This window comes from Equus caballus, chromosome X, assembly GCF_041296265.1.
Source record: "Equus caballus isolate H_3958 breed thoroughbred chromosome X, TB-T2T, whole genome shotgun sequence".
NCBI lineage: Eukaryota > Metazoa > Chordata > Mammalia > Perissodactyla > Equidae > Equus > Equus caballus.
Window position 1 is genome coordinate 144403692 of NC_091715.1, and position 26592 is coordinate 144430283.

A 26592-nucleotide genomic window follows, 5' to 3' on the forward strand; every position below is an offset into this window, starting at 1 on the left:
ACGAAGCTCCTGACGAGGCCTTTTCCTACTTGGTGGCTCAGCCCTCACAAGAACTGTGTCACCTCCACCATGAGGAACCACTCACCTAAAACTCACCTCAGGCCCCGCTGTTTTATACTCACTTTGGGAACCTTGGCATTGACAAAAACACCCAGCTGCTCGTGTACAGGATCTAGAACACTCTGTGCCCCTCTATCCTGAGTCTGCCCTCTCTCAGTCCCCCAGGATTGTAATGGAAAGACGGGGCTGCTAAATGCCAGCCCAGCCAGAAAAAGCCTTCTCAGGCCTTAGGGATTGCTAGAACCAAACTGAGAGTCCGGTGGGTACAGGGGCAAGCAAGGAAGAGAAAAGCGATGGCCAACTACTCACTTGTTTCCTATGGTCGTGGCCGAGTGGAGACTTCGAGGAAGTGGCGCCACCCCGCTGAGACTGGGCTTATTCCATGTCAGAGTCTCTGTGCAGAGTGATGGAGAAAGGAGGGTTACCCACACTGGATCAGACACACGCCCTGCGATCAGGAAGATGTTTCCCAGATGCGGGGAAGGCTCTGGATGGCGGGTGCCAACCCAGTGCAAGAATTTCATGCCTGGCCTCTCTGCAGCCCGTGGGAGGCCCTCAGATCACCAGGTTCCAGCCTCTCCCAAGCTGTGTTCACCCTCCTGCCAAGGGCATCTCTTTGAACACTTTTCTTTTCTTTTTTTTTTAAAGATCGGCACCTGAGCTAACAACCGTTGCCAATCTTTTTTTTTTTCCTTTCTGCTTTTTCTCCCCAAATCCCCCCCGTACATAGCTCTATACCCTAGTTGTGGGTCCTTCTAGTTGTGGCACGTGGGAAGCCACCTCAGCGTGGCCTGATGAGTGGAGCCATGTCCGCGCCCAGGATCCAAACCAGTGAAACCCTGGGCCACTGTAGCGGAGCATGCGAACTTAACCACTCGGCCACGGGGCCAGCCCCTCTTTGAATATTTTTGAGCACCTGCTAGGAGCTAGCACTGCTCTTAGAATGGGGGTAGGGGTGGTGAGCAAATCCTCAAGGCACGCTGCTTTGTGTCCTACTCTCCACAAAATGTGTTCATCCCCACACCACCTCCACCGTGTACAGACTGTGTCCAGAAGCACCGTGCTGCTGGGAACTCCACTCATGATAAACTTTTCTTTTCTTTTTTGGTGAGGAAGATTGTCCCTGAGCTGACATCTCTGGCCAATCTTCCTCTTTTTCTCCTGAGGAATACTGTCACTGAGCCAACATCTGTGCCAATCTTCCTCTATTTTATGTGGGATGCCGCCACAGTGTGTTCTGACCAGCAGTGCTAGGTCCACGCCCGGGATCTGAATCTGTGAACCCCAGGCCGCCGAAGCAGAGCATGCAAACTTAACCACTACACCACCAGGCCGGCCCCTGATAAACTTTTCTTTTGAGTGCTGACACTGATCTACAGAACAGGCTAACCCTCCAGAGACATGTCATCAGCCATCTTCTCCCCTCAGCCTTCTTCAAGTCAAACACCCGAACTTCCGTCAACTACTCTTGACACTCCACCTAGTTATCAGCCCAAGTAGCCCCTAGAGATCTTACGGCCTCTTGATCCCATCTGACCGTGACAGACCAGGGTACACTACTCCTGGTACAGTCTGATCACTGATCACAGGGTCCTGCCCCTACTCCACCATGACAACACAAAGGAGCTAAGCACGATGCTCCCTCTTCCCAAGAGCCCCACCTCACCGTCCCACGCTGGTCGCCCAGCAGACTAGCTTTGCTGTGAGGCCAGTGGAGCAGCCACGCCCACATCTTACCAATATCCAGGGTCCAGAGGTCCCCCAGCCTGCAGCCACTCATTCCCCCGTAGATCACCAGCTTGGACTTCTTGTTGTCTTTCTCAGTGTAGACCACGGCAGTATGTGACTCCCGGGGTGGGGGCAGGACACCGTAAGTGATGGGGATGTCCCAGGCTACCACTCCAGAGCCTGGCCGCAATTCCAGGATGTATAAGTCATTCAGGTACCTCGAGATAAAAGGTCAGATATGGCAAGCCGCAACCACTGCATGCGCCAGAGGCCTCATCAGCATCTATGGGCAAACCGTGGGGTCCCTGGGAGACAAAGGGGGCTAAGGCCACATGAACTCCAAGTTATTCTACCCTCGCCTGCAAGAAGGAGCTGCCAGAAGCTCCTGAGGATGAATGGGAGTCCAAGAGCAGCAGGGGAATGGGGCTGGGCTGTCTTGCACACAAAACTGGGTATTAAATGAGGGCCTCCCAGGGGAAGAGGAGGTGCTGGTTCAGGACTACCTCCAGATTTCAGAAAGGCCATGGGCCGCTGGCCTTGGAAAACACCCATCCTTAAGCCTGCAGGCAGCGGAGGCTGAGAAGGAAAGCACCAGCTCTACCCGTGCTCTGAGGAGTAGGCATCAGCCCACGGCAAAGTGGGTTTCTACTTCCTGGCCCAGCCCTCCTCCCACGAGGCCACCTCAGGATTAGAGACCTCAGAGCCGGAAAGCTCCTTAGAGGGCACCTACTGCCACCCTCTCGGTTCACAAAGGAAAGGGACTTGGCACGGTGGGGTTGGCTGGCACGTGGGCAAGCACAGCTATGCTTGTGGGATTCCACATGAAGAGAACAAAGTCTCACCTGGGAATGTTGTTCTTGGGATCCTCGCTATCGTTGGCCAGACCCCCAAACAGGTAGCATTTGTTACCCACAAGGGAGAAGCTGTGCCCAAGCCGAGGACATGGAGGGGGCCCGTTTTTGGGTGTCTTTGCTTTGAGTCTCTTCCACTCCCACCTGCTTGCCTGCAAAAGGAAGACATGACGATTGAATCGGGGATGAGCTGGCCGCCGTGGGGGCCTGGGCCATTTGTCATGTAGTGAGGAGCTGGTCAGGGTGAGGCTGGCACATTCAGGATGGCCTAGGCAATCTCTTAAGCAGCCCCCTCCACCTCCTCTCTCCTGCCTCAACCCGGCCCCTGGCTCCCCAGCAACTACCATAAGCAGCACAGCGGGGCCATTACCTGGAGCTCATAGAGGTCATTGCTGTATTTCCCATACTCCACCATCCCACCAAACACCAGGAGGCGAGTCCCGTCGCACACAAAGCCATAGGCTGCACACCCAGGAGGGATGTCCCCTCTCACGGCCGGGATGAACCACTGGTTAGTTGCTGGAGAACAAAAGGAAATAGAAGTCAGAACACCTCAGGAGCTCCCAGAACCAGAGCCCACACTTCTCCCACTCCCCAAATCCACCAGCCTTCAAAATGTGGTCCGAGAAAGGAGGGGTTGAGACAGCGCCTCTTTTCCCAAGGCTGCGGGACTCTCTCCTTTCGGTGTTCAAGTGCCAGCCCTCTACCTAAGCCATCTTCCAAACCCCTCGACCTCAGAGGCCACCTCAAAGCAACCTGTGATCACCCTGCTTCTTGTCAAGACTGTCATAAGCAGGAATTCACTGACCAAGACAACTCATCAGCTTCTGGGAATGTGGCTACCAACTTTCTTCCACTACTACTTGGTGGGTCATTGGAAAGAAACTTCCAACACCCAAAACATCCTCTTGGTGATCCTGTGCTCCTCCTCTCGTGGGCCCACGGCTACACCTTTAAGTGGCCAAAAGAGCAACCGGCACGGGCAGGGGCCCTCCCTCCTGCAGGTGCTAGCAGCAGGCAGTGAGCAGGCGGGGGAGGCCAGCCGAGGCAGCCCGGCCTGCTGGCTGAGAGAGCCACCCGGGTGAGACTCAATCTCTGCTTGCATCTCCTAGGTGATGGTCCACATCGCCTCTCCCCCTATGCCACGCCCACACTGCTCCAGAAAATTCTCAAGAGCCAGAAGTGGCAGCAGTAGCATGAGCTTCTGTGGCAGCATCACAGCCTCCGCCAGCCACAGAAGCTTCCCCAAAGTCCATCACCTGTAGCTGGGGGTGGGGTGGGGAGGCCACCGAGGAAAAGGGTAAATCAGAAGCCAGGCAGGACCTGGTGGCCCGGCCTTCGGCCTTCAGCTAGATCCACGGCTCACCCTCGTTTCAGGCTCCCACATCCTTGAGTTCAACTCCCCTCAAAGTTGCCATGCCAAGACTTCCAGGAAAGCCATGGGGCAACCATCCTCCTGTTTTGAGGCGTCTCTTGCACTACGCACTATTTAAAGGGCTGCTTCCTAAAGGATATGCCACATTCCCTCCAAAAACCTCAAACTGGAGGCCAGATACAAATCTGATTCCATGCCCCTAAATCAGTTTTTGGTCAAATGTGACCAAGTAGGTTGGGACTGAGGAGCCGGCAGGTGGGGAAGGGACCTGGGTGTGAAAAGAGCACACCCTGGGGTCTGACTAGGACTCAGGATATTCCCATGGGGAGGGCCTTAGGAGGCCCCAGCTACTCACTGCTTCTCGGCCTTTCTGCACAAGCACACACTTGGTTGTTGATACTCAGCCGCCCTTCCGATCCTCATGGTGGGTGACCCAAGTCCTAGGTTGTCACCCCCGAGGCCCACCACGCACCGTAGCCAAAAGGCCTGCCCTCATCTAAAAGCACATCAGTATCTCCTTAAGGCCTTTCCCAGGGTAACAGTGCACCCTCACTTCCTGCTCCCCACTTCCACAGGGTAGTTTGGAACTCCACAGTTTAGTGGAGTCACTGGGCCTTCAGGAGGCCTGGCATTGACTCACCTCTCCTCTCCTCTGCCATTTTCCTACTAGAGGTGCAAAGCTGTGCTGCCGGCCACACGCACGCATGCACGAGCGCACCCACATGCCAGCCCTCCACCTCCTTCTCATCCCTAGTGCAAACACAAACCAAGAGAAGCAGGAGCTTTCCATGCCGAGGCAAGTCACCCCTGCAAAATGGGGAGAGAAAGCCTCCTGGGAGCCCTGGAAGAAGGTTCATCCAAGGTTACCAGGGTAAAAGCTGAAAGAAACCTCTAATCACCTCAGCCAACCTCCCTCAACTGATAAAGAAGTGGAGTCCAGGAGGGGAAGCAACTTACCTGAGGTCACAGAGCAAAACAGACAGAGAGACAAGAATCTCGTCACCAACTTAAAGTGATCGCTAGATGCCCACCTAAGGGCCCCACGTACAGGGAAGCCATTGCTGCCCTCGCTCACCTGAGCATCCTCATGGCTGCCACACATGGTTATGGGGCCACTAGGGACCATCGGTCAGCACTGGGACAAAGCTGCATAGCCAGTGAGGTCACCCCACAGCTTCCCCCATCACACTTTGATCACTGAGCCAGCTGGCCAGGCTGGAAATGACCTGTGATGTCCCCAGAGCTCATGATCACCAACTCATTCTATGGTACCCAAGAGAGGCTGATCTCGTTCTAGAACACTCCAGGCAAGGCAGGGGCTCTGCTCTCTGCACCCTGTCAAGAGCAGTCTGTCGGGCAGTACAGTTTATAGTATGAAGCCGCAGCTTGCCTCTCTTTGTTTCACACGCGGTCCCAGTCCTGCCCCTGAGAGGGCACAAGCGACCATCTCTTAAATACAACGACTGCTTTCAACTGTCCCTTAATCCCATGATCTCTAGTTCACCCAGCAGGGTGTCCTGTAACTCAACCTCTGGGTCCCTCATTCTAGGTATGCTCTCGCTTGTCTCTGCTCTCAGCTGGGAGGAGGGTTTGAGGAAAGGAAGCTGACGGCACACGGGACCCTTCATGGGATGACCAGAAGCACGACTCCACCTTCTCCCTCCTCAGCAAGACCAAAGCCCCAGCTTCCGTGTTTTATCAGCTCCCCTCGTGCCTTTCCACGCTTTGCCAACGTGTCCTCCTGAGGGGCCTGGGAAGGGGCAGGACAGGTGGTTGCTGCCATCCCATCAAACTCTACATGTCACCACCTGGAGACCTATACCCACATGGTGGAGGGCCGGTCAGACACCACCAGCTGCTGTTTTGCTTGCTCTGTCCTGCTGGGGCACCGCCTGTGTGGCAGATGCGGTGCCAGGGGCTGGGAGGCAGAGAGGAGCCAGCGCCAGTCCTCGAAGTCCCTATCTTGTAGGGAGACTGCAGTGCCCTCCTCCCACGCCGGCAAGAACTCTGCACCAAGCGCGAGCCCGAGGAGCACAGAGCAGGGGCGATTACGGGGAGGGGGCTTCTCAGAAGAGGCGACACTGGGGCTAGGTCTTGAGGGGTGAACAGGATTTCCTAACAAATGAAACTAGCAGGGCCAATCAGGAAGTGAGCGCAAGAGCTGAGTGAGAAGAGGGGAGGGCCCCGAATGGAGGGTGAACAGACTGGAGACAGGCTCAACTTACTGACCAATTAGCTACAGGGACGGAGGAACTGGGGGAGTTTCCAAGGTAGTGGCCTGCACCTGTTAACTGAAGGAAGAGACAGCCCGACAGTCTCTGTGAAGGTCTGTACTCCCGCCCAACTCCGCCACCAAGTGGTAGGGTGACCCTGGGCTCGTCACTTCCCCTCTCAGGCCCCAGTTTCCTCATGTGCAAAAACAAGGAAGTTTCACTAGATATTTTCCAAGGCTCCTCCCAGCTGTAACAGTTGAGGGACATTAAAGAACCGGTGAGGCAGACCAGCCTTGGGCAACTGGTTGGGGGACCAGTCACGCCCTCTCCTTGCCAGGGCACACCCCCTGCCAGCACTCGGAATCCTTTTGCTCCAGTCCTCTGGGTAATCCGCTTTGCTATGTTGAAATAAAATTCCCTGAGGTCAAGGACAGTAGCTACCCTAAAACCTCCCAAAGGCCAGCCAAGTGTCCTGCAGCCACTGTGGTGACTGCTGCCAAAAAGGAAGGACACACCCCGCCCTTCGAGTGCACACCTGCCACCTCCCAGCCCCGTCACCCCCAGGTCACCCCCAGATCGTTGAGCTAACCAAGACAGTGAAGCATGCACGCGCCCCTTAAAGCCTTTTATCTTAGTAACAGACAATGCTTCCAAATCAGCTCTCTCCCCAAAGGGCGAGCCTCTCTGAGCACTAATCCTGCAGAAGGAAAAGTACGAGAGAAGAGGCATAAAGACAATATGCTCCGACCTCACTTAAGACAAAACAAAGCTAAGCGGGAGGCAGCCAAAGATGACAGGATCCATGCCACCACTGGTGGAAGAGGGGCGACACTAAGCCCTGTCTCTCCCACGAACAACAGAATCTCACAGCACGGCGAGGCGAGAGGACACCAGATACTGGACAAATTCCTGCTCTGTCAAATAACGTGTCAATGCTGGGTGAGGAGCAGGGAGTAGAGCCTGCTAGCCCCTCTCCTGAGAAGTCACAAAGGAGGTGAACAGGGCAGTTTCCGAACTGCCACCCTGGAGGAAGCCAGACTGCAGCCTTCTGGAAGGCGGGCTACTCTCTACTACAAAACACGTCCTTGCAGACAGGGAACGTATCAAGGCCAAAGTGGTCAGTTCATTTTAATCAACCAGCGAATATGCTGTAGAAGCCCCAGGAAGGAGCGGACTTTGGAGCTGATGGTAATTAGGCCCCTGCCCTACTTTCTAAAAGTCGTGTTTCCCTGCCAAGGAACCTGCTCCAGGCCTTATGAGAACAAAGTTGGTCCAAGGAGTCTAGGAGGTTCTGCTCAGGGTAACAGCCTCTCTAAAAACAGCCTTGCCCCTCGGCCTTACCTTACTGGGCTAACTGCTGCCACCACAGCTGTCTGAGCTGGCACAGAGCACCACCAAAACCAGCCCGGCCTCGCTGGAGGCAACAGGTGCTGAGACTCGGAAGGCAAAGGGTCACCAGCAACCTGCCAGGCTTCGAAAGTCAACTTGGTAGTGCGACAACCTATAAGGTGCAGAGAAAACTGTACTCTCTGGGTGGGGGTGGGGGTGGGGGGGCAGAGATGGGAAGCACCCAACCAAGAGCCCAGCTCCAACCCTGGCCACCCCAACCAACTTCTCCCTCGGTTGCCAGCTCCCAGCTCCAGGGCAACCTCAAAGCTGGGAAACAGTACCCATACTGAAGGAGTCGCTACTGCCAGAACCCTGGGAGAGGATGGACCTGGAGCAAAAGGAGCTTGCCAGATGTGATGGCAAGTGGGGAAGAGGGCCCCTGACCACCACCAACCCAAATGGGGGCATCTCCCCGCTGGGGAGGGTAGCCTCCTACAAGACCACTGAGGGGGCGGGGGCAGGCTTTCGCGGGCCACGCCTTAGTCTCTCAGGCTCTCAGCCAGAACAGAAGGTACACAGGCCCACATACACCTAGGCCCGCCTTCCCAGCAAGGCGAGGGGCAATGGGCCAGCATCCATTCAACAGGCAGCTCCGGCCAACAAGGTGATAGTTGTGCAACTCAGGCCAAGTGGCCACCATGAGGGAGGAGCTGCAGGAGGATGTGGCCAAGCCCTAGAGACCTAGCAAGGACACCAGCCAAGAAGCAGAAGACAAGCCAGCACGCACACCATCTCCCGAGACAGAGGCACACCACCGCCTGCAGTCTACCATCGAGTCCCGCTCCTCGCAATCAATGAGGCCTTGCAGTTGGGGGAGGCATGAAAATGGGCAGGGCAACCTCCTCAGCCTCACAGAAGAGAAGAGTCAGGGCCCATCTGGCCCGCTGCGGGGCCACTGGAATTCACCTCCTACATCAGACCGCCAATTTGAAGAGAGACACTGCAGAAGTAAATGCCGAAAGGGGGAGGCAGCAACGCCTTGGGTCCCCAAGCCTCCTGCACACGCTGGGAGACGGTTACCCACCGAGGCACACAACTCGCCAGAGGTCAGGACCAGGTTGCTCAACTCTCCCCCTTTTCTCGGGATAGACAACTAATCTGTAATTTCGAAGTTGTCATTTCTCCCGAATGAGCGCTAAAGATGAGGAAGAGCGCAGCAGGCGCAGAGAGGAGGGAGGAGGGAGGTGGGAGGAGGGAGGTGGGAGGAGGGAGGAGGGAGGAGGGAGGAGGGAGGAGGAAGGGGGTGGGACTCTGCCTGCGCCAAAGGGACGCATCCGCCCGCCCGGCGGGCTAACGGTGTATGTCTGAAGTCACCACTGCTGGCGACACCCCCGCCCCCTCACGAGCCGGGCTACAGGGTTCGACTCCAATAATGAAAAGCATCCCTCAAACGCAGGAGAGTCAGGGAGGCTAAGAACGGGAGAAAGAGAAGGGAAAAGCAAAGAAGCCGGGCAGAGCAAAGGGTCGTGGAGGGGAGAAGAAAGCAGATCGGTGCCGAGGAAGAGAGAGGCATGGAGAACAGGGAGAGAGCGGGAGGGAGGGAGGGAGGAAGGAGCGGGACGAGGGCGGAGAGGGAGGAGAGAAGGGGAGGGAGGGAAAAAAAGGAGGGAGAGGGAGGAGATGGAGGGAGGGAAAGATCCGAGGACCCAGCGGGCTTTGCACTCACCCGTGTTGTACACGTGCAGTTCGTCCACTATCCCCTCGTTGCCGCCGCCGAACACCACGATGAGCTCCTTGATAGCCACGGCGCGGTGGCCGTGGCGGGGCCGGGGCACTGGACCCGACCAGCCCACCACTCGCTTCCAGCGAGGCTGCAGGAGCACCGCTGGCGAGTTGGCGGGCGACACGGCCGAAGCCATGGTTCCGGGAAAGGGCGCGGTAGAAAAAAGTCACCAAGCGGGAAGGGGACCCCCAATTCCTCTCGCACACACCCCCTTTCGTCTAAGGCAGCTCTCACGGAGAAGCGGTTCCTCACACAGCGGTGGACGGCTCCATGGAGGCCGCCATCTTAACTATCCTCCTTCCCTTTGGCTCTTTCCCTTTTTTTCGCTCACCCCGTGTCCTCAAGAGCCTCGCGAAGCCGTCGAGCGCCTAGGCCCGAGAAGCTAGAGGCCGTCGAGTCCCGCCGTCCTGACTACTTGCCCGGACGCTCCCGCTTACAAGCTCGGGCGGGAGGCCCTGGGAGCCGCCATCTTGAGCCGCCTCTCTCTCCTCCCTTCCTCAGTCGTAGCCCTACCCCGCCGGAAATGGCGGAGCCCCGGCCCGGTTCCCACACCCCCCAAGTCCCCTGCACTGGCCGGCTTCCGGGGCGGGTGGAAAGGAGCCACAAGCGCCGCGGTTGTCCCAGCCCTGCCGGCGCTCAGACCACAATTGTGGGAGCCGCCATCTTGAGACCGTCCCGCTTCCCCGCCCAGCGCTTAGTGCAGCCGCCGGTCCCAAGACAGCTTCGACACTCGTAAGAAATAGAGGCGCGCCGGAGGCCAGTGGAACGAGCTCCAATTCTCCGGGGCTGCTCGGAGGCTCGCGCCGTACAGCTCGTGAGGTCTCGAACCTCTCCCCTTAGTCCGCCTCTGCTGCTCAGGCTGCGCCTGCCGCCCTGGGAGCCGCCATCTTGAGACTAGATCCCCCTTCCCCCCTATTCTCTTCCTCCTGGGTCAGTTCTTCCACTGCAAACCAAACGCAAGGCAGTGTCCGATCCTGGCTTCGCTCCTTATGACTCCTTCCCACCGGAGCCGCTCCAAAGAGCCAGAGTTAGGCCCCGAAGTAGCAACTGTACGGCAGGAGGAGCGGTAACGGCAGGGCGCTCATGCCTCCTCCCTGGGAGCCGCCATCTTGTGTGAAGAAGTAACAACTAAACATGGCGGCGGCGGCGGTCGGGCGAGGGGGCGGAGTTGGGCGACGTCATTGCCCCCCTCCCGCCCTCGCACGGCTTTGCCTCTGGGCCGAGACCTCTTAAAGGACCCCCGCACTGCTCCGCGGCGAGGGTCCAGGGCCGCTGCGCGCTCGGTTTGGTCTCAGGCCGCGTTCAGGTCAGGCGCAGGCGCGCCAAGCCCCGCGGCGCCCCCCCAGTGTGCCTCCACGCCTCCGCCCTGGGAGCCGCCATCTTGCCACTTCCCCTCGCCCGGCCGTCCGCGGGCGTCAATAGCGACTTTCAGCACAAAACAAAGATGGCGGCTGCGGCAACTGGGGAATGCCCGGATGAGAAGGCCTCAGACAAGCTTGGCCCCGCCCCCCTTGGGAACTGTCCCCCGGGTCGCAGAGGGGACACACACCCGAGCAGTTGCTTTTAAGTAGCAGTGGGGACAGGGCATAGGTTGCTGAGAGTGGTTGACGGGAGGCATTAAGTTCGCGCCTCGGGCCAGGGAGCGGACGTTTTCCCGCTCTACACACTCAGTGGCCGCAAGAGAGGCGGCCCGAGGTCCGCTGCGGGTGGAGCCGGAGGCGGGGCGAGAGTGGGCGGTGACGCGCCCGGCTCCCAGGCTCCCAGGCTCGCCAGCTCCGCCCCCGGGCGCCACCACCTTCGCCCGCGCCCCAACAAAGTGAGCCGGGACCCGCGCCCAGCGCCGCCGCGAGCTGGACCCCTCTGGCTCCCGCCCCGCCGGCCGCAGGGTGGGCAGTCAGGCCGACCGGCGGAGCCCGAACCGACCAGGCGCGCGCGGTAGAGTCCCCCGCGGCCCGGCGTCACCTCGCGTCACCCCGCCTCGCCCCGCCTCGCCTCGCCTCGCCTCGCCTCACTTGCTTCCCAGAGCTTCCCGCCCCGCCCCGCGCGCAGGCGCACGGCTGCTCTTCGGGTCCGCCCTTTTTTGAGATTTGAATTTCCCCTAGCAAAGCGAGAGAAACAAAATACCCGGATGGTGATCGCTGGCCTTTTCGCGCCAATACTGTAAGTTCCCACAACAAGCTTGAGAGGTGGGTACCCAGGTCGTCCCCATGTTCCAAATCTTGCAGAAGGCCGCCTAGGCGCCTGGGCTGCACCGTCATCCTCACTGCCGGACGCAGGCTGTAGTGCGCGGTTCCTGCGCTAATGTCCGGGAGCTTGGAGCGACAACAGATGATTTTTCTACTTTCATTTTTTTTTCACCGGCCTGTAGCCGAAATTTGGCCTTTCCTGCAATTACTTGTGTAGGCAGCAGAGCGCAGAGCGTTAGCCTGGTGACTTTGTCACCAATGGAAATGACAGATCATTTCAGATCATACAGCTTTTGTTGTAGATAGCCTGAAATTAACTAAATTCCGAGACGTACTGGCAAGCAAAATAACTACTTTGAAGTTACTGTACTTATTCAACCTGCCCATAGCTCCTGTGATTTAACCTATTAATGAAGAAGCACATATGTTACCGTATGACACAATTTCAAAAAAATTTTGGTTTTTTTGAGGAAGATTAGCCCTGAGCTAACTGGTGCCAATCCTCCTCTTTTTGCTGAGGAAGACTGGCCCTGAGCTAACATCCGTGCCCATCTTCCTCTACTTTATATGTGGGACGCCTACCACAGCATGGCGTGCCAAGCAGTGCCATGTCCGCACCGCGGATGTCAACCGGAGAACCCCAGGCCGCCGAAGCGGAACGTGCACACACTTAACTGCTGTGCCACTGGGCCGGCCCATCAAAAATATTTTAATAACGTCTTTCGACAAATTTATGTCTTAATTCTCTGTCTCAGCTTATGCATTTGGAAGCATTTGTTTGAGAAAGGCCAAAGAGGCCTGTGACACAGCCGTAGGACAAGAGGCCTCACCTGTGTGGCTGTGCCACCAACTGCCCTAAGTGACCTTGGCTATACACCTCATCTCTCTGGCCCTGAGTCCCTCCCCTGTGAACTAAGGGAGCCAAGCTGCCGATCACCGGGGGCCTTGGCCACGTTCAGCAGTTCTCTCCCCAGAGTTCAGGAATCACTGTGGTTGCTCCTGGCTCCTTGGGCATCCAGTGGCCCAGGTTGACCTCACCTGCTGGGGGTGTCCCACATTACAGCCCTTAGGCTGGCATCCCCTTATCTGCAGAAAGGCAGCAAGGTTGGTCAGGGGCACAACAAGCAGTTGTCATAAATGTTACAGGCCAAAGAAGCTACCAGTGTGACAGGTCGCAGTGGCTCCTGCTTAGACGCATATAGCCCTAGGAAGCAGGAGACTGAAAAGAGCATGTTTAATCCCTTAGCCAGGGGACTGTCATGCTTTTCAGGACTTCTCCACAGAAGACCCCAGAACTTTGGGCCTATGCGGTTGAGCCCTAGGCCTTTATGTGCCAGGTGCCGGGGAAAGCTGCGAAGAACTTTGAGTGTCAAGTAACCAGGGTCATGGCAGTTTGGGGGTATGGAGGAGCTAGTCCGTAAAGTACCCACCCTGGTCTTCCTGGTGGACTCGGGAAGTTTGCTTTGGTTACATGTCGCTTTCAGCTTGCACAAGGGCTCAGGCAGACTCTGCCTGGCGCTGCAGAGGAGTCTTTCCACACCCTTCCTGAACCTCTTTCTCTATCGACAGTGTTTGACTCCTGCCCCGGCCCTCCTCCATGCTTGCTGGCAGACAAGACGGTCAGGCTAGCGTGGGCCACATGGGGCCCCGAAGGCCTGGCACTTCCCACCAGGGAGCCAGGCCCCAGATGGGTGCAGGGAAGGACCCAGAGCCCAGGTGGGGCCTCAGCTGGTGTCTCAGCCGGAGTCAGGAGCTGAATGGGGAAGCGCCCGAGAGTAAATGACAGCTAAGTTGAGGGTGTGAGCAGGCAGGCACAGGAGGGAAGGAGGACTGCAGAGTCCCATTCTAGCTGGAGGACAGACTGGGCCTGAGGAGCTTGCAGGGCCACCTGGGAATGGCACTTTGATGTCTGGCCAAGAGGTTGGGACGTGATAGTGCGTGGAGTGGAGAGCCGGCCACTGAAGGGTGCTAAGCAGAGGCTGACATGAGCCACTCCAGGGGCACTTGAGGAAGATGCTGGCGGCTGCTGTGTGCAGATCCCGTTAGCAGTGGTCAGCCCCGAAGTAGGAACCCCGGGGAGGGGTGGCCCCCTGGGCCTGGAGGCTCCTTAGAGAGGAAGGGGTTGGGGGAGGTGTGCAGCAGTGCCATGTGCTGAGATGGAGGCTTGTGGTCAGCGAGGGGATGCAGAATCGGGGTCAGGGCTTCACTTCACTCATGGAAATGCTGGGCCTCGTGCTCCTCTGAACAACAGACCCCCAAGGCAGAATAGGAGCAAGAAAGCTCAGCAGTCCCCTCCCCGGAGAATCCAGGTGGGCCTCCAGGGCCCATCTGAGAAGTGAAATGGCAAATAGGACCAGTGAGGGCGAGGAAAAGGAGCAGAGGCACTGGCTCTGTGCTGGAGCTGAGCTGACCTGAAATGGAGCAGGTCTGCACTGGGCCCGAGGGAGAGCAGCCAGAGCCTGCGCCCTCCCTCGGGGACCCCACCTGCAGGCGGGGCTCTGTGCCTCGAAGTGCGCGAAATACCACTGCTAAGGGCACTACATCGATAGGCACTCATTTAATCCCTGTGACGACTCTGCAGGAGGGAGGTGCTGATAGCGCCCTTGCTCTACAGGTATGCAGACTGAGGCCCAAGGTGACACAGTAGGGGGGTGTTTGACACAGACAGTCCCTCTCGTTCCCGTACCTGCCTGCCTGCCATCTTGGCTTTGAGTCATTTCCAGAGCATCACTGCTCTTCTCTCTTTTATATTAATACATTTCTCGGCTACTAGGCAAACTCACACCACAGCTGGCTGTGACAAAGCAGTTGACAGTAAGTCCACATTGTTTCTAAATTGTCTGTCTGCTTCTGTGACTGCAGGAAATGGAAGGTTTTATTGTGGGCCAAGGAAAGGTGATTTCGGACTGTACAGCAGTTTGGGGGAGGGGAGGAAGCCTGGGGGATGGCGCCCTTGCTGCCTGGCCTCACACCTGACAAGCAGAGGGGAGATGCTTGTTATGCTTGTTATCCCCTCCTCCCCCTCCCCCTCCTCCACCGCCACAGCCATGCCGTCCCTTGCCTGGGATTCCAGAACTCGGACCACAGCTAATGGACTCGAGTTCAACTGGGTATTTGGTTAAAAGGGCTTTGGGGCTGGCCTGGAGACGTCCACGTTTCTAATGCCACTGAGGTGGGAAAGCCCGTTCTGAGTTGTCACAGCAGACCTAGGGAAGGTTTAAGTCTCTGAATGCAGTGACTCTAAAGGAACTAGGGCAGTGAGCAGGATTTTTATAGCACACAGATGAAAGAAGAACAGCACAGGTGTCAGGAGAGAGGATTCTAGAGGCCCTGCATAAGAGGGCGTCCATACTGTGGGAATCACTTCACTTTGATCACTGTTTTTCTGATGAAAACTGTTGGTGGATCCTGAGGCTGAGAGTCGGGAAGATGGAGGCTCTTTTTTGGATGGTTTTCTTTCTAACCACACTCTTTTTGTAACCACAAAGGAAAAAGGCAGAACGTTCCTCCGCTCGTGCCAGCCAATCAGCGGGAGCCCCGGCTTCCTCTGGCCTGCCCCCGCCACGCTGCTGGGCCGGGCGGCGGCCGCCTCGTGGGCAGCGTGGAGATCACGGGACTTCTTCCTGCTGGCTGCTGGCTCAGCGGGGAGGCCGAGGAGCGTTTGGCAGAAGCTGTTTATCTGAATTCTGGAAGAACCGTGGAGGCCGCCGCTCTTTTAAATGCTCTGCCTTGAGTCACACCTAGGCTTCCAGATGAAGCCTGAGTCGGGGCGGGCCCTCTTCCATGTGGCTGTGGCCAGCTGCCTGTGCGCCGCCACCGTCTATGCGGGCCTTTTCCAAGGTGTCCTCGTCCAAGTGGGCTATGAGCACTATGCCGAAGCACCGGTAGCCAGCCTCCCCGCCTTGCTAGCCATGCCCTTTAACTCGCTCATTAACGTGGCCTATGTGCTCCTAGGAATGTACTGGCTACAGAGAGATGCCAGCGCGCCGGGGCGCCCCGTAGAGGTGCAGAGGGTTCGGTACATGAAGGACGTTTTTGCTGGCATGGCCCTGGTCTATGGCCCCGTTCAGTGGCTGCGGATCGCGACACAGACGTGCCCTGCTGCCGTGCTCGACCAGTGGCTCACCTTGCCCATCTTCGCATGGCCAGTGGCCTGGTGCCTCCTTCTAGACAGGGGCTGGATGCCCTGGGGCTTCCTCACCATCGAGTGCCTCTCCCTGTGCAGTTACGGCCTTGCCCTGCTGCACCCCTGGGGGTTCGAGGTCACGCTGGGTGTACACATCGCAGCCACTGTGGGCCAGGCCCTGCGTGCCCACAGGCGCTATGGCAGTACCTCCTCGGGAACGTACTTGGCTCTGGGTGTGCTCTCCTGCCTTGGCTTTGTGGTTCTTAAGCTGTATGACCGTCGGCTCGCACGGTGGCCTCTCTTCCAGCGGCTCACAGGCCACTTCTGGTCCAAAGTCTGTGATGTGCTCCAGTTCCACTTTGCATTCTTGTTTCTAACAAATTTAAACACTCGCCAAAGACTTCCTCCTGAGGGGAAGATGCATTAAAGTATGGAAAGAAGCTACTTACAGCCGCTGCCCCCCACCATCGACGTGGACATGGACTAACAGATGACACTCTGTCATCAGTGTTCAGTTTCCTGGGTGTGAGAAGACAGGGTGATTACACGGAAGACTGTCCCTTCCTTCAAAGTGATGGGCTTCCGTATTTAGGGGTGAAATGTTATACTCTCTGCAACTTAACTTTCAAAGAGATAAAGCAAATATCTAGGTTCAGGGGATGTGGGGTTTATTATACTATTCTTGTAACTTTTCTGTAATTTGAAATTTTTCAAAATAAAATGTTGGGGGGAATGACCCCAAGAAATCCATCACATTCGCAGTTGGAGAGAGAATGGTTGTTTGTAATAGCTTTGGGATCTTGGTTATAAGTGCAGGCCGGTGACAGCAGGGTTACTGGTGAGTGTCCCCAAAGGTGACTAGGTTCAGGGAGACTGAGTCACATTAAACACAAGCCCAGCAGACTGATGGGGAAATCAGAAGGCCAGAGCATGTCACCATGACATGACATCTGTGACTGACACAGGTCACATGGAAGCCACGTCACCTCAGGTCCTTTGTAGAACAAAGCAGGGCACGTCTAGATGAAGAAACACGTACAAATGTCCAAAGTTGGATTCTCAATAGAATGTTGCTTGGCAGGTCTACCCTCAGAGCCAGCATGTGGCTTAGATGTCCTTAGTAGCTAGGGTTTCTCAGGTGTCGTGTGTCTGTCGCCATTAGAGAGACCCAGAGCATGGTCTGAGCGATCCCTGCATTCCTGTCACCCCAGGTCCTTAGGAACCATGATGTTTGATGGCATCTCAGGATGGGGCCCTGGAGTTGGCATCTTTAAACCCCAAAGCGTGCTTCTTGTACAGATGACAATGTTTGAACCAGAGAGCCTGGGGGTGACGCTGGGGTCCAAGAGATGCTGAGGATTCTGCCTTTGGGTTGCCCTCTGCAGACCCGTGGAGGCCATGCCCTCTGCATGCTTTCCTCCCACTTGTTAATGTATCTTTAGAAGCCCGCTTCATCCCCTGCAACCTGAAAGGCATCTGGTCTTTAGAGACAAGCAAGGGCAGAGCAGAGCAGACGCCTGTTCCTGCCGAATGCTTCTCAAGACCAGCCCCCGACATGCCTCTGCGCAGTGGCCCCTGGGGCCCCTCCCCCTGGAGCCTCCCTGGTTGACCTACAGGCCGCTGCTATGACTACCAAGATGCTTTTGAAACTGAGTACCTGGACCAGATGTTCTGTCCATCTCAGGTGGGTGGTGGGTCTAAACCAAGCTGTCACCTGAAGAACCCAGCAGGTGAGAGCCCACAAGCATTGCCTCTGCCTGGGCGGCAGCCAACCAGCCTCTACTCCTCCCCCAAGGCCTGCGCAAATGGTGGGGCCTGATCCAGGCCTTGGGGCCCAGAGGCAGGGTATGCAGGCATGTGAAGAGCAGGGGCAACATTCGCTTGGGGAAACAGCTTTGGTACGTTCGTTGTCTCGGAGGCTCTATACGCCCCCAAAGAGGAAAAAGGCAGGCCGGCCCAGTTGCACAGTGGTTAAGTTCCCACGTTCCGCTTCAGCGGCCTGGGGTTCCTGGTTCAGATCCTGGGTGTGGACATGGCGCCGCTTGGCAAGCCATGCTGTCTCAGGCGTCCCACGTGTAAAGTAGAGGGAGATGGGCACGGATGCTAGCTCAGGGCCAGTCTCCCTCAGCAAAAAGAGGAGAATTGGCGGCAGTTAGCTCAGGGCTAATCTTCCACAAAAAAAAAAAAAAAGGAAAAAGGTTATAGGTGTCTCCAGAGAGGCCACCTGTACTTGGAAGAGGCCAGAGAGAGGGAGGGGGGAGATGCAGTTCCTTGGGTGGCTCACGTAGAGACGGGGGGTTGGGAGAGTGGAGGAGTGTGGGGGACCAGGGTCTTGTATAGGGCGGGCTCTTCACCTGGTAGCCAATTGAGTCCCCACTTTGCTGTTTCTCTCTTAGTGGCTGTCCCCTCGTTGACAACAGAATTGTCGGGCCTTTGCATTGTCTCATTCATTCCACACTTTCGAGCTCCAATAACATTTTATTTTATTTTGTTTTATTCTATTCTATTTTTGCCAATACCTATTTAATAAATAACCCTGAGAACCTTCTGGTTTCTATTCCACTCCTCTGTCAGGCTGCGTCCCCACAAGAAACAGGTGGCACACTCAGATTAGGGTGATTCAGGACAGTTTCATGGAGTACTACGCACACCACTGGGAGGAGGGGCCACAGGGAGCCTCTACCACTCAGGGGCCTGGGGAGACCCTGGGCGAGGGGGACTCCACCCAAAGGAGAGACCCGTGTGGAAGGGACACCTCGGGCGGGGCAGAGACTTCCAGAATCCCAACCCTACTCTCTCCTGCCGGGGCTCCCATCCAAAGATGTCAGATGAAATGCAGGACAACGAATAATGTTTTAGTACCAGTGTTCCCCAAATCTCACATGAGACGTGCTTATACTAAAAAATTGTTCATTGTTTATCTGAAATTCAGGTTTAACTGGTGTCCCATCTTTTTATTTGCTAGACCAGACAACCCTACACTGAGCCGAGCCGACCAAAGCCAGAGGCCTGGAACCTTCTCTCCCTGCCCCCTCTTTTTGATCAGTGTTTCTCAAAGTGTGGCCAGCGTTAGCCACACAGCTTCCTGCATCCCCACCGGCCCTGGCCACCTCAGCCCTGCCTCAGGGTTCAAGGGTGCCAGCAATGTTTGAGATGCTAGAGGAAAGAGGCTGGTGGCTGTGCCCCCTCCTAGCTCTGCCCTGAGCTCTGCAGCCCTTTCGTCCGCACTGCCTCTGAGGAGTTCTTCTTGCCCCTCCCTGTTCATTTATCCGTTGTCGTTGTTGTCACTGTCTCTGTCTTACCCCGCACAGCTGAGAAGCCAGTGCTTGCCAGATGGGCCCTCTCCCTGCGTTTGGCCTAACGGTTGCAAGGTTCCAAAGCTGGGAGGGATCTTAGAAACTATCTGTGCCAACCCCCTCATTTCACAGAAACTGAAACTCTAGAAGTTGGGCTTGGCCAAAAGTTGCAACACTGAGCATCAGAAACCCAGGCGTCCTGCCTCTTCACCCAAAGCATGGCTCTCCCTCTCCCTCGAAGAAGGGACAATAGTGTTGCCACCTGGCCTCTTCCTTGCTTTCCCATACCATAGCCTGGGAATTTGCCCCCCAGTGAAAACAGTTGTAGTGTTTTTGCTCTGATTGTATAGGTAATACAGGCTCATGAGGGACAGACAGACAATGAGCCATCTGATGGGCACAGACACTGCCCCAGCCCGGTTGCGCTTTAGTGATGTTCCGTGCTCAGCTGGGGGCTGGTACCAGGCTCCTTCACCCTATCCTCATCCAGTGCGGGGATGCCTTCCCAGCTTTCCTTCTATGAGCAGTGCTGCTGGAAACTGAGCATCCGCCTCTGCAGCACAGAGCCCGCCGTCCTCCGGGTCAGTCAGGGGTGCGGTGGAAGTGCAAGCTCGCGTGGGTTTCAATCCCTGGGTGCTTTTCCCACTGACGCTCATGATGCACATTTCTCCCGGCTAGGCATTAGCACGCTGTTTCAGTTTGTGCCAATCTGATGGGGGCGAAGTGAGATCTTATTGTGATTATAGCTCATGCCCCTGCCACACACACGTGCAACACGCACAGGTGCACAACTGGTGCGTGTGCATTTGTCTGTTGGGAGTTAGTATTTGTTCTTCTGTAAGTTGCTTCTTTATATCCTTTCCTCATTTTTGGACTTTTTCTTCCATTTGCAAGAGCTCTTTTTGTAGTATTACAAACATTAATCATTCATCTGTCACACAGATGATAAATATGTTTTCTTAATCTGTCGTTTCTCCCTGGCTTTGTGGGGATGTGCAGGCAGCATGCATAGCACACGTAGTCGCGTGTGTCTGGATTCTTGTTCTTTAGAGCCTGGGGTTCCGGCCTTGCTTACAACAGGCCTCTGGGGGCCCCGGTTCTCCTTGTCTGTGCATCAGTTGGCTCTGTCAGGTTTCAGCATCTCCTATAGCTGCTTCAGATGTTTGTCATTATAAAATTTTAATTATAAGATTATTAAAAGTAATAATTGTTATAAAATAGTTCAAATTTACACTTAGAAATAAAACACTGCAGCTGTGATCATTGTCAACATGACAGTGTCCCAAACCCTGGTGAACTGGCGCCCTCCGTGGTCATGTCTCGTGGGGAGAGGAAGTGCCGCGGCCCTGTGTGAGCTGTTTCACAGCAGCACAGCCAACAGGCAAAGCATTTCCCTCCTGCCTCTGAAGGTCTCCAGGAGCAGAAATCTTTGGATAAATATAAACTAGGTGATTTACATCCTCAAACGAGCCCCCAAATAGTCGTGTGCTTAGGGGCGCCTCTTCCCCGACTAAGTGGAGGCCTGTGGCCCTGGCTGTTTCAGCCTCAGTATATTTCCGCCGCTCCCCCACCCCTGAGTGCACTGCTGCCAAGCGGGCTTCATCCTGGGTGCCCCTCACACCGCCGCTGCCTCGCTGCTCAGTGAGCGGGGGGCTGGCTGGTTTCCAGGGCCAGGCCCCTGTGGGGCTGGAGAGCCACCCAAGCCTGGTTGCTGTTGGCAGCACGGCAGGCCCTTCTAGCCATTTTCATGTTTTTCTAGTCTTTTCTTCCGCTTCCCGCCTTTCGCTTTGATCTTTGTCCTCTGTGTCTCTTCAGAACCGCTGACTTCTGGTTTTACTTCTGCCTCTTCTTTCTCAGCCCCGCCTGACTTCCACTGGGGCCTCTGCCAGGGTATCTGCACCGCCACCAGCTCGGCTGTCTCAGGTCTCTTCCTTTAAAAGACATGGAACCTGACAGATTCAGTTGGAGCCCCCAGGTGACCACCATCCGAAGTTGGGGAGCCCCTACTCCTGGCACACTCTTACGCCTTTCCTGCATGTCGGCATATGCACCAGCAATGTATACTACTGCCTGGCGTGTGTTGTAACTTTCTACAAAGGCATCATGTGGTCCACATCCTTCTCCCACTGGCTGCAGGCCTGGATCGGTGGGAGTTTTCCCCGGGTCTCCTGGGGCGCCCATTAGGGTAGTTCCTCCTTTGCTCCGCGCCTCTCTGCTTACCTGTGAGTGCTTCGCAAGGAGATCTGCCTGCGTGCAGCACAGCTACACTTCCACTTGACTAGAAGTTGCCAAATCCCTTCCCAAAGAGCTTGCCGAGATTACTGCCCACCAGAGTTCTGTTGCCCCACAGCCTCACCAGCGCTTGGTGCCGTGAGAGGATTTACTGTCTGCCGGTCTGATGGGGGAGACTCGAATTCCATTTCCTTCTCCTTTGCCTTTCCTGGCTGAAAATCAATATTGCCTGAAAAAATTAGTCATAGTATTACCATAGATCCAGCAGTTCCACTTCTGGGGGTCTCCCCAAAAGAAGGGAAAGCAGGGTCTCAAAGCGCTATTTGCACCCCCATGTTCACAGCAGCGTGATTCACAGTAGCCAGGAGGTGGAAGCAACTCAAGTGTCCATCAGTGGATGAACGGACAAACAAAATGAATATTACTCAGCTTTAAAGAGGAAGGACACATGCAACAGCATGGATGAACCTTGAGAACATTGTGCTAGTCAAACCAACAAGTCACAAAAGGACAGATACTCTGTGATTGCATTTGTGTGAGGTCCCCAGAGCAGTCAACTTCGCAGACACAGAAAGGAGGCTGGCGGAGGGTGCCGGGGCTGGGGAGGGAGAGGGAGTTAGTGTCTCATGGGGACAGAGTTTCTGTTTGGGAAGATGGAAAGTTCTGGGGGTGGATGATGGTGATGGTTGCACAAAATATGAATGCTCTTAATGGCACAGAGCTGTACACTTAAAAATTGTCAAAATGGTAATTTTATGTTATCTGTATTTAACCACATTTTTAAGAAAATCGATGTTGATCTCTGCAGTTCACTAGCTGGGAGGCCTTGGGTGAGCTTCCTCAGCTCTCTGTGCCTCAGCTTCCTCTCTCTACAAGGAGATGCTAGCAGCAGTCTCAGAGGGTGCAGGGTAGCGGTGAGGAGTAGCAGAGGGAGCCCCAGAGCAGCCTAGGCGAGAGGCTGCCCAGAGTGAGGGGTCGCTCCTGTCCCGTCTGCACAGCCTCGCTGCTTTCCTCCGGCTGCACTGTTGGGGAGAAAACCCCGTGAGTGGTGGTAGCTCACAGTTATGGAGGGTTTACTGTGCCAAGGAAAGCAAGTTTAGAGAAGTTGAATGACCTTCAAGTTCATGGAGGTAGGAAGTGGCCAAGGCGGGGTTTGCCCTGGGGCCTACAGCCCTCCCTCCCTCGCGGCTACTTTGTTGTTGTAACTGCAGCCTTCGCCACCAGGACTTGGGGATCCGAATTTCATTTTGAAAGAATGTTTTTAAATTGAGTAATAAATCACTTACTGTCCAGTTCACCCATTGAAAGTGGACAACTCAGTAGGGTTTAGAATATTCAGAGGTGTGCGGCCCTCACCACTATCTAATTCTAGAACATTGTCCTCACCCAAAAGAAACCCTGTGCTTGTTAGCCGTCACTCCCCATCCCCTCCCCGCCAGCCCCTGGCGCCCTCTCATGTGCCTGCTGCCTCTGTGGATCTGCCTGTTGTGGACATCTCATACAAATGGAATCATATAGTGTGTCTTTTGTGCTTGGCTTCTTTCACTGAGCATCATGTTTTCAAGGTTCATCTTTGTTGTGGCATGTGTCAGTATGTCATCCCTTTTCATGGCCATATCATATTCCACTGTATGGATGGACATTATATTTATTCGTTGATCTGCTGATGGACATTTGGGTTGTTGCCACCTTTTGACTCTTCTGAGTAAAGCTGCTGTGATCAGGGGTGGAGAAGTCTCTGTGTGGACAGATGTTTTCCTTTCTCCTGGGTACATAGCTGGGAGTGGAAGTGCTGGGCCATATGCTAATTCCATGTTTAGTTATTTGAGGAGCCACCATTCTGTTTTCCACAGGAGCTGCACCATTTTGCATTCCCACCAGCAATGTACAAGGAGTCCGATTTCTCCACATCCTTGCCAGCCCTTGTTATCAATTTTTGATTCTAGCCATCCTAGTGGGTGTGAAGTGGTATCTCATTATGGTTTGAACTGCAATAGGACATGCACTTGGATGTGTCACGGGTCAAGTGTGGACGTGGGAGACCACTGTGCCCGGCCCCCAGTGACACTGGGGGCCAACTTGCTTTAACTAGACTCAGTTAGTTGTTGGTTTGCAAAAGTAGTTGGATAATGCATTATTAAAGCCCACCCTACAGGTAACATCTCTGGTGCTTGAGCCACCATAGTAACGGGTGGGGTGCTTGAGTTTTTCAGGAGCTGAGAATTCACCCCTTGTCCAGTTCAGGCTGGTTGAGACCACCAACCCATCAACTGGACCTGGGCAAATGCTCAACGAGTGACCTTTTTGACGTCAAGAAGCTAAAACTTCACCCTCAGATCATGGGAACACTGCCATTTTGCACATATGCGTCCTATGAAGAGCCACGAAGCTTGACTACACTTATGCAGATCATTGGTTACCTCACTTCTCCTTCCCTCCGATCACCCATCCCCACACTCCAGCCTGCCCCACCCCCTCATCCCGGAAATAGCCCTGAGCCCCTATTTTCAAGGAGGTGGATCTGAGATTGAGTCTCCTGCCTCGTCGCTTGGCTGCCTTGTGATTAAACCCTTTCTCTTTGCAAACTCGTCATCTCGGTGATTGACATAATCGTGCAGTGGGCAAAACAAACCTGGTTCGGTAACACCAGCTTCTCAGCTTCCCCAGAGAGCACCCTGCCCTTGCCAGGTGAGCCATCTGGAAATGTTAACTGTTTGAAACTCTTCATCTTTGCTATTCAGGTGGGCTTTTTTTCTAATTGTTCTTTATATTGTACAACCCAAACAGGTGGAAGAGCTGAGCCTGTGACACCCAACCCTGAGCCAACCTACCCACCCTACTGGGGGCTTCTGTGGGGGTCAACACAACAAAGACAGATGTGACCTCTGAGAGGGCTTTGGATGGGAGGACTGTCAGAGATTACAGAGATTGTCATATTGTATCAAAACCGCAACCTCCAGACATTTGGTATTTACTAGAGACACACCTAAAACATTTCCGTGAAGATACGGAAAATGTGAACAAGCCCAATAACCAAGGGCGCTGTGATGGGTGAGTGTCCTCCCCCGCCCAGCCATGTCCACCACGAGTGGCATCTAAAGACAATGGCAGCGTCCTAGCCATAAAGCAAGAAGCAAGTAAGTTCAAAGACTCGGTGTCAGACCACATTCTCGGAGCACAGCACAGTTAGGCGCGAAGTCAGTAGTGTGCATGCGTGCACACACACACACACACGCACACACACACACAATCACCATACCTTGCAAAGCTTTAAAAATGATAATGAGAATTTAAAAATACTTAGAACTACATTAATCAAAATAACTACACAATAAAACTGGTGGATGATAGTGACAGTGGTACTTGAAGTGAAATTTCCAGCTTTCAAAGCTCACATATTTAAATAATTTCTTTGAGCCGAAACATGAAGCGTACAACTTGAACCTTCCACACATGCACAGTGGAGCTTCCGTCAAACCAACCCCCAAAGGTAAACACTATTGTGACCTCTGTCATTACAGATTGGTTTTGCAGGTTCTAGAGCTTCATATAAATGGGAGCACAGAGCATGTGACAGTCACACACACGTCAGCAGTTCATTCCTGTCTACTACTGAGTGGTGGTCCATGGTATGGACAGACCACAGCTTTGTTGAGACCACAGCTTTGTTGATCTGTTTGCTGTGGCCAGGCATTGGGTCGTTTCCACTTCCTGGCTGTTACAAATAAAGCTGCTGTGCCACTCATGTCTAAGCCCTTGTATGGATGTGTGCAATCATTTCTTTCTGGTACACACCTAGAAATGGAGTTGCTTGCTTAGGGTAGGTGAAGTTCAAGTTCATGAGACACTGCCCAACAGTTATCCAAAGTGGCTGTCCTAGTTGACACTCCCCCTGGCTCCTCGTCCCTGCCGACACTTGGTATGACAATCTTTTTCATGTTAGTCATTGTCGTTTTTATCTTGCATTTCCCTATAACTGATGAGGTTGAGCATCTCTTCGGCTGCCTCTGTGTCTGCCCTAGTAGGGAGAGCAGGAGGCAGCAGCAGAAGAGTGGGAGGAGGGGAGGGAGGGAGGGCAGAGGAGAAGGGGGGTTCAAGGAGGGGAGTGTGCAAGCAGGGAGGGAGGGTGGGAGTAAGGGCAGGGCCTTGCAGGGCCAGGCTCCTCACTCTCGAGCGACTTGAACCCTTGAACCCCAGGCAAGGTACTTTCTCTGTGGTCTGAGTGGTGGCTCTGCTCCGGGCCCGCTGGCTCCTGGCTGGGAAGCAGGGAGATTGGCCACAGAGGAAAGAGACCAGCTGAGCAGAGAAGAAAATGGGGAGAGTTGTCAGAGAGCCACCCCTGTACCAGCCTCAGGCCTAGCGAATCCTCAAATAAATTCTTTCTGGCCTTTCAGAAACAAGTAGTCCCAGTGTATTAAAGAGAGTAAAGGAAAGCTTCCAAATGTGTTTTATAAAACCGGAAGAACCTTTTTCTCCCAGGAGGACATTAGCACCACACAGACAGTCTCTGTGGGTCTTGGTCAGCTCCATTCCCAGAGTCCAGAGCCACGTCTGCTGCTCCATGGGCCCTCCTGGGCTGACTGACTGAATGAATCTGGTTTCCAGACTTGACAAAGATCACACACCCACGCCACAAAGAAAACTGCAGATCATTTTCACTTATAAATATCGATGCACAGCTTAAAAATATTAGCTAATATAATCCAAAAGCAGATTAAGAAACAAATATACCATAACCAGTGGATTCATTCCAAGAGTGCAGAGATGATACAGTTAGGAATTATGTTACTATAATTAGTAATATTAATGTGCCAAAGGAGGAAAACATGACATCAATAGATGTCAGAAATGTATTTGAAACAGTTTGAGCATATACCCAAAAGAACTGAAAGCACAGATAGGACCAAATATTTGCACACCAGTGTTCACAGCAGTGTTACTCACAATAGCTGAAAGGCGGAAGCAACCCAAGTGCCCATCAGCGGATGAACAGAATGTGGTCCCTCCACACACTGGAATAACATACGGCTACGAAAAGGAATGAAGTACTGACATGTGCTACAACGTGGACGGACCTTGAGGACATTATGCTAAGTGGAAGAAGCCAGCCACGAAAGGACAGACACTGTGTGAGTCCACCTGTGTGAGGTCCCGAGAGCAGTCAACTTCAACTTCATAGAGACAGAAAGGAGGATGGCGGCTGCGGGGGCGGGGGAGGGGGGGGATGGGTGCACAACAATATGAATGATCTGAACTTAAATGCCACTGAACTGTACAGTTAAAAATGGTCAGAATGGTAAATTTTGTATGTATATCTTACCACATTAAAAAAAAAAGGGACTCAATAAAGGAAAGAAAGAAAGAAAAGGTATTTGATAAAATTCAATGTTCTTAATAACATAGAAATTGGAAT

At 54.5% G+C, this 26592-nt stretch overlaps 2 protein-coding genes and 1 long non-coding RNA gene across 12 annotated transcripts in view; 2 read left to right on the forward strand and 1 right to left on the reverse strand.

The window, feature by feature from the left end:
• The window catches only part of HCFC1 (host cell factor C1), a 26013-nt gene extending 15254 nt beyond the window's left edge, over positions 1–10759 (reverse strand). For 6 of the 8 annotated variants that reach the window (XM_005614636.4, XM_014729296.3, XM_070257872.1 and 3 more), the window contains exons 1-5: positions 9283–10759; positions 3010–3158; positions 2631–2791; positions 1798–2006; positions 370–454 (exon numbers count right to left, since the gene is read on the reverse strand). In XM_005614636.4, the coding sequence (XP_005614693.2) occupies positions 370–454; positions 1798–2006; positions 2631–2791; positions 3010–3158; positions 9283–9475 (797 nt within the window). In that variant the 5' untranslated portion in view covers positions 9476–10759. Of the gene's footprint in view, positions 1–369; positions 455–1797; positions 2007–2630; positions 2792–3009; positions 3159–8640; positions 8660–9282 lie in introns of those variants that run through there. The other 2 variants (XM_070257873.1, XM_070257874.1) reach the window with 2 other exon arrangements.
• On the forward strand, positions 8114–16401 carry TMEM187 (transmembrane protein 187). Of its 3 annotated transcripts, none has more exons than XM_023633718.2 (2): positions 8114–8662; positions 15014–16401. In XM_023633718.2, exon 2 carries the CDS (start codon positions 15245–15247, stop codon positions 16076–16078), a length of 834 nt encoding a protein of 277 aa, XP_023489486.1. In that variant the 5' UTR covers positions 8114–8662; positions 15014–15244; the 3' UTR covers positions 16079–16401. The 3 variants fall into 3 exon arrangements, with proteins under 3 accessions (XP_023489486.1, XP_005614689.1, XP_005614690.1); XM_005614632.4 differs by lacking the exon at positions 8114–8662 and adding an exon at positions 11065–11499; XM_005614633.4 differs by lacking the exon at positions 8114–8662 and adding an exon at positions 11102–11525.
• A 4403-nt stretch (positions 16402–20804) lies between these two features.
• LOC138921924 (uncharacterized) lies at positions 20805–24931 on the forward strand. Its single transcript, XR_011434926.1, has 2 exons — positions 20805–23867; positions 23967–24931. It is a non-coding gene; the product is annotated as an uncharacterized lncRNA (long non-coding RNA).
• Positions 24932–26592: the final 1661 nt, after the last annotated feature.

Bases quoted from the DNA above. Each gene is read 5' to 3' on its own strand.
- TMEM187 (XM_023633718.2), top strand. From the start codon at position 15,245: ATGCTCTGCCTTGAGTCACACCTAGGCTTCCAGATGAAGCCTGAGTCG.